Source organism: Adiantum capillus-veneris, chromosome 1, assembly GCF_014529385.1.
Source record: "Adiantum capillus-veneris isolate H3 chromosome 1, ASM1452938v2, whole genome shotgun sequence".
Lineage (NCBI taxonomy): Eukaryota > Viridiplantae > Streptophyta > Polypodiopsida > Polypodiales > Pteridaceae > Adiantum > Adiantum capillus-veneris.
The window spans coordinates 152,272,848-152,280,353 of NC_140931.1; the positions used below are offsets into that span (position 1 = coordinate 152,272,848).

The 7,506-nt window shown below is 45.7% G+C and overlaps 1 protein-coding gene across 1 annotated transcript; it reads left to right on the forward strand.

Annotated features, from left to right (window-relative positions):
* The first annotated feature begins 886 nt into the window (after positions 1-886).
* Positions 887-7,208, forward strand: LOC147465814 (uncharacterized). Its single transcript, XM_086522132.1, has 3 exons — positions 887-6,695; positions 6,785-6,925; positions 7,002-7,208. Exon 1 carries the CDS (start codon positions 4,776-4,778, stop codon positions 5,673-5,675), a length of 900 nt encoding a protein of 299 aa, XP_086378258.1. The 5' UTR covers positions 887-4,775; the 3' UTR covers positions 5,676-6,695; positions 6,785-6,925; positions 7,002-7,208.
* Positions 7,209-7,506: the final 298 nt, after the last annotated feature.

Consider the following 7,506-nt stretch of genomic DNA (forward strand, 5'->3'; position numbering starts at 1 on the left):
CTCTCTTTGCATCTGCTGGAAACAGCTCTCTCTCTTCCTGGCCCTGACCTTGACCTTGTTGGACATATCCTACGATCAATGCACTCCATGAGAACATACATCTGGAGACACCCTTGCTTTGCATCATCTAAAAACAGCCGAGATCATATGTGGTTTCATCTGGAGAGACATTCTCGCTTTGCATCCGCTGAAAAACGGTTAGAACTCTCTGGCCCTGCCCATGCCGCAATCATTGCATTTCGAGAGACGACATCCCGGACAGGAATCTCCTCAAGTAATTTTTGCGTTTTATGAAGTGCACCACTCTTGGCATTCATGGTAGCCACATTTGGCATTCATGTCAGCACGACGCTTTCTTTCAACAATCCCTATTGGACATATCCTGCAATCAATGCACTCCATGAGACAACATGCATCTGAAGAGACACCCTCACTTTGCATTAGCTGAAAACAGCCCTCGCTTCGCATCCGCTGAAAAATGCCTACAGCTCCTTGGCCCTGCCCAGGTTGGGCATATCCGGCAATCGGTGCATTTCAAAAGACATCTCAGGCACGAAGCTCATCAACCACTTTTTGTGCTTTATGAAGTGTACCACATTTGGACATATCCTGCAATCAATGCACTCCTTGTGTCACTCGACGACACGCTTGTGAAATGCCACTTGCCTTCAAGGTGCAAGTGTACGTGATTGCATTTGGAGAGATGCCCTCTCTCTGCATCTAATGATGAAAACAACTCTTATCTCTTCCTAAACCTGACCATGTTGGACATAAACTGCAATCAATGCACCCATGAGACAACATGCATCTCGAGAGACACTCATTCTTTGCATTAGTTAATAACAGCCCATAGTGTATGTGATTACATTTGAAGAGACACCCTCGCTCCGCATCCGCTGAAATACGCCTAGAGTTCCTTTTCCTTGACCATTTCGCACAACCCCTTTAGGACGTATCCAACAATCAATGCACTCCATGAGACAACATGAATCTGGGGAGACACCGCGGCCTTTGTGTCAGCTGGAAACATCCCAGAGCATATGTGATTGCATCTGGAGAGACACCCTCCCTCCGCATCCGCTGAAAAATGCCACATTTATACATATCTTGCATTCAATGCACTCCTTGAGTAACCCAGCGACACGCTTGTGTAATGCCACATGCCGTCAAGGTGCAAGTGTACGTAATTGTAGTTGGAGAGATGCGCTCTCTTTGCATCTGCTGGAAACAGCTCTCTCTTCCTGGCCCTCACCTTGACCTTGTTGGACATATCCTACGATCAATGCACTCCATGAGACAACATGCATCTGGAGACACCCTCGCTTCGCATCATCTGAAAACAACCGAGATCGTATGTGGATTCATCTGGAGAGACACCCTTGCTTCACATCCGCTGAAAAACGCTGAAAACTCTCTGGCCCTGCCCATCCCCTAATCATTGCATTTCAAGAGACGACATCCTAGACAGGAATCTCCTCAAGTATTTTTTGCGTTTTATGAAGTGCACCACAGTTGGCATACATGTCAACCAAGTGAGTTCCAAGCACGACGTTTTCTTTCAACAATCCCTAGTGGACATATCCTGCAATCAATGCACTCCATGAGACAACATGCATCTGAAGAGAGGCCATCGCTTTGCATTAGCTGAAAACAGCCCTCTCTTCGCATCCGCTGAAAAATGCCCAGAGCTCCTTGGCCCTGCCTAAGTTGGGCATATCCGGAAATTAGTGCATTTCAAAAGACATCTCAGATACGAAGCTCATCAACCACTTTTTGTGCTTTATGAAGTGCACCACATTTGGACATATCCAGCAATTAATGCACTCCTTGTGTCACTCGACGACACGCTTGTGAAATGCCACATGCCTTCAAGGTGCAAGTGTACGTGATTGCATTTGGAGAGATGCCCTCTCTTTGCATCTAATGATAAAAACAACTATATCTCTTCCTGAACCTGACCATGATTTAGTTTGTTTGTTTGTTTGTTTGTTTTTGTTTTTCTTTTCTTTTCATGTGTCCCTTGCTTTTATAGTTTTATGAGTGCTTTATTCCCTCTTATAATTCGTGAGTTCAGACTATTCTGAACTTATGAAGGTATATATATCTTGCAATCAATGCACGCATGAGACAACATGCATCTCGAGAGACACTCATGCTTTGCATAAGTTAAAAACAGCGAACAACGTATGTGATTATATCTGGAGAGACACGCTCTCTTCGCATTCACTGAAAACACCCAGAGCACCTTTTCTCTGGTCATTTTGCAGTCAATGCATTTCAAGAGACAACATCCCGGACAAGAAGCTCCTCAAGCATGTTTTGTGCTTTATAAAGTGCACCACATTTGGCATACACATGTACCAAGGCAATGCCAAGCACGACGCTATCTTTAAACAACCCCAGTTGGACATATCTTGCAACCAATGCACTCCATGAGACAACATGCAACTGGGGAGACACCCTCGCTTTGCATCAGCTGAAAACAGCTGAGAGCGTATCTGATTGCATAAGGAGAGAGACCCTCCCTTCGCATTCGCTACAAAAAGGCACATTTTGGACATATCCTACAATTCATGCAGTCCTTGTGTAACCCGACGACACGCTTGTGTAGTGCCACGTGCCTTCAAGGTGCAATTGTACGTGATTGCATTCGGGGAGATGCCCTCTCTTTGCATCTGCTGAAAATAGCTCTTTTTCCTCCTGAACCTGAGCCTGTTGGACATATCCTGCAATCAATGTAGTCCATGAGTCAACATGCATCTCTAGAGACACCCTCGCTTCGCATCCGCTAAAAAACACCTATAGTTCCTTGGCCCTACCCATCCTAAAATTATTGTATTTCAAGAGACGACATGAAGCACCTCAAGCACTTTTTGCGCTTTATGAAGTGCACCACATTTGGCATACATGTTGACCAAGGTAGTGCCAAGGCAAATGTTTTTGTTGAACAACCCTTGTTGGACGTATTCTGCAATCAATGCACTCCATGAGACAACGTGCATCTCAAGAGACACCCTCCCTTCGCATCAGCTGAAAAACGCCCAGCGATCCTTGGCCCTGCCCATCTCGCAATCATTGACATACCATTTAGTGCACCGCATGCGACTTTACCACTTGGATATCCTCGGAAACCTTTTGAAAAAGGCTCAATGTGACAGTGTTTTCGATGGCCACACATAAACTACGTACCCCAATGTCACACAGGCATAACTAAGTCAAGTTGATAATCTTGACTTTCTTCCTCCTCTCTCTCTCTCTCTCTCTCTCTCTCTCTCTCTCTCTCTCTCTCTCTGCGTGTGCATGTGATAGGCCAACAATAAGGATATCTGCAAGTAGTAAGCAATGGCTAGCACTACGATACAGAGCCACGCAGAGGATGGTGTGAGCTAGTTTGTGGTTTGTGTGTATATAGACTGTGCATCTTCCTGTAACAAAAATAGATAGGAGCGGATGAGAGAGAGAGTCGTTACCTTCTTGCAAGAGAGATTTTCTCGCTACGTTGTGTGTGGAACCACATGTGTGTATATAATGTGCATCTACCTCTACCAAAATGTAGACACGAGCGGAAGAGAGAGAGAGAGAGAGAGAGAGAGAGAGAGTCGTTACCTACTTGCAAGAGAAGGAGGCAAGTTGTATATGTCACTGAGAGAGTCGTTACCCGCTTGCAAGAGAAGGAGGCCGGTTGTATATGTCACTGAGAGAGTCGTTACCTGCTTGCAAGAGAAGGAGGCCAGTTGTATATGTCACCTGAGAGAGTCGTTACATGCTCGCCATAGAGGAGCTCATGGATGTTGTTAATGCGCCGTGCCTTTTTTTTTTCCTATTTTGTCCGTAGCCTTTCACAGATGCATTGTGCACACTGTCTTGGCTTAGTCGCCTGTCTCTACTGTCAACCAAGTACCTGTCTGTACTCAAACCGCAACACTGCAAGCAAGAGCAAACCTGCTCTATGTATAAGTGAACCAAATCTGCACAATATCATGCATAAAGAGTGTCTGTCAAACTGCCATATCCACATCCATCAACATACATAGATGATGTAAACCTGTAGCTCAAGAACACGCATAAACAGACTGCCCAGAAAAGTAGAAGCTCCCACTCAAACCACAACCATATACATGGCTGTCCCGCAGTCAAAATACATGTTTTGTAACCACAGAAGAAACCTGTATCCAAAGCTCCCTGTAACCTGTACCTGTACCTGCATCTGTACTTGTAGTCGAAGAAGACAATGCCGCCAAACTCCCACTCTATCTATGTGTATGAGGCCACTCCAAGAAGAGGCTACACACTCTCAAATGAGCTGTGGGCTCACGTAAGTGGAAGACATTGCAGCAATGGCACCTGTAATGGCTATGGAAGCTCTGGCAGCAGAAAACTACCAAAGAGAGCTGAAAAACGTAGCTCCTAGTCTGTAGCTCGGATGGGATTTCTGATGGCACGAATGGCTCCGAAAGGGGGGTTAAACATCAGGACGCCTGGTGAAAATACTCACGGAGTGCTGAACCTTCCAATGCCAAGCTCGGAAAAACCTTCTGCTCTTTAGAAATGCACGCGTGCGCGAGACCGAAAAACAGCAATGAAACAGCAGCAATTTCCAGCACACTCAACAATGATGATGAAGCTCTCAATGCTCTCACTACCAAGCTCTGATACCACTTGTTGGGATCGAAGAGCACACACACAGAGAGCCAGCACGAAGAAGGAGATAGACACAGTGTGTGGCGGGGCGGTACTCACACTACAATGTGTAGTTATGAGTATAGTTATTATGAATGAGTAAAAGAATGGCTGTACATGGGCGGCTGAACAACGGGCAGCCGGGTACACGGGCCTTTAACCCAATAGCTCCTCTACCTGAATTCCCTACAATGGCATGGTTGGACAAGACAGGGAGAGCAGCTCGACAGATCGGAGAACCCATATCTCTAGAAGAGGAAGAGCTGGCTATTGGATGTGATTGGAAGTATCATACATACATGGCACTGTGGTCGCATGGAAAGCATTTCAGAACACAACAAATTGACAGCAGAAGAAACACGTTTGACAGTGGGGTAATGGTTAGTTTCATGCAAAAGAGCAGGGCTAGTGCCAGAGACACGAATGAGAGCACTAGCAACCTAGATTACTGTGGTCTGGTGTCAGATATCCTTAAAGTAAGCTTCAGGCGGTTTGAGATGTTTTTGTTGGATGTGAAGTGGTTCAAGGTGATTACTTCTGGTCGCAATGCAACGGTACGCAGAGATGGAAACAAACTTGTGCAAATAGATTCTACAAAGGTTTGGACAGATGCGAGCGACACATTTGCTCTCCCCGAACATTGCGAGCAAGTGGTCTTTGTACCGGACCCTCGAGAGCGACAGTGGTGGTTTGTGGTTCAGGTTGCTCCAAGAAATAAACAAGTATTTGAAGGGCAAGATCTCCTGGAGGAAAGTCAGTCAGACGACGTTCATACTACTGTGACATTAGATGAGATGGACAAAGGTATGGCAGAGGAAAATGGCTTCTATGCTAGGGATGACGCAGACGAGCTAGAATTGACACTTGTAGATGAAGATACAATGGATGAAGACAATCTGCCAGAACGAGTTGGGGCAGAGTTATGTTTGCAATTAGAGATAGACTATGAAACGGTGCAAGATCTTATCGATGATGCCTTACTCGTCGAGGCCTAGACCTGTAAGTGTTTGTGTGAAGACGTTGATTTAAAATTAAGCTTAAAGTTAATTTAAACAACTGTGTTCTGACGCTTTATTTTACTTTCTTTGTGCAGAACTTTAGTATGGCAAACCAGTTTCCAGATCCTGCTTCTATGAGTGCAGATGCATTCATGGACTTCGTTACACGGATGACGCCTGCTCAGATGGCAGAGGCTTCTGAGTACTGGGTAACCAGAGGCACGGGTACTACGCCTCCGGGCTTCACACCCGAGGGTCCGACGCCTAGGGGAGGGACACCTATGGGGGGGGGACGCCTATGGGTACGACGCCTGCTTCTCCCATCACGGCCGCTTCGACACCTAGGGGTGGGGCAGAGGCGGGTACGTCCTCATCTGCGCAGCACAGGCGCACTCGCCGATCTCGGCGATCGTCAGGTGGAGGTGGTGGTTGCTGTGGAGGAGGGGCCACAGATGCTTCGACCCCTCCTCGCTCACGACCCCCGTCCTACCAAGCACACCTCTCGACACACCTCTTGGCACACCTCGGACACCTTGGGGGACACACGATCCTAGTGTCTCCAAGCTCTATACTGTATGGCCAGATGGTTCTGTTGACATGGATAGAGTCGGGACTGAGATGAGACAGCGGATTCGCCAGCTCGCGGAGCTACAGTTTTCGACCAGCATTCTGACGTCTTGGGATCAGCAGGAAAAGGACAAAGTCACTTACATAGTGGAGACCATCCTGAGAGAGTACCAGCTTGCTCCGGGTTCTGACGTTGTTCCGAGGAGCTGGATCAAGAGTGTTGCACGGGACACCGTGAAACATCGACGAGATACAGCTCGGAAGGCTTTCAGGACCGGCTCGCCGAAGCCTTTGGGCATCCCACACGAGACATGGCTTTAGATCAGGGAGGATGAGCGGACAGCGGCCACGCGGTTCAGACAGTAGCGTGAGGCTGCGCAGATACGATAGATGACCAGGGAGACATCTCGTCTTGGCAGCGGAGGCTTCGATACCTTTCGCTATGAGTTTGTGAGTTTCTAATCCAATCTTAACTATGGCGTTTTTTAAAACGCGATGAATCATGTATTTTTATTACTCTGATTTTTGTATAAACGCAGAATCTTGCGATGCATCGAGCCTCGATACCTCAGGAGGAGTCAGATGGATATCACAAAGGTATCTATGAAGTATTGAATGATCTTGATGCTTCATGAGAGCCTGTAGACTGAGCGGTCTTACAGTCTCGCTGATCGTTTGAGGTGAGACGTTAATATGTGTGAGTTGATTTAATTAAGTATATGTGAATACTAATTTTGTGAGTTATCCTATGTGCAGGTTGTGACGCTTAGTCATCAGTGGCCCGGATTTCATATATATGCTTTGTGAGACACACACTTCTGTGTCTCCTTTTGTATAAACATATATATATGCTTATGATTATTGTTCAGACAATTATTGTTTTCCTTATGGTTATGGTTATTGTCATTGTCATTGTATAGACATGATTATTTCTCCTATTCTTGTATAGACATAGTTATGGTTCAGGTTTTGTTTATGGTTATGTTTAACTTTCTGGTTATGCTTATGGTTATTGTTAATTTTGTTTCTGGTTATGATCAAAGTGGTTATATTGGTCGGTTATGGTTTTAAGTTATGGTTATGGTTTTAACTTATGGTTCGTTATGGTTATGCTTTTAAGTTATGGTTATGATTCGTTATGGTCATTGGCCTTAAATCTCATGTGAGATCCTACATGGATAGCATGTAGGAAGCGTATACATGATTTTTTTTTTTTGAAAAGTTTATGTAAAAACGAAGGAAACTCTGTCGAAATTTTTGC

Excerpts from the sequence above, each read along its gene's own strand:
- LOC147465814 (XM_086522132.1), top strand. The coding sequence starts at position 4,776 with ATGAGTAAAAGAATGGCTGTACATGGGCGGCTGAACAACGGGCAGCCG.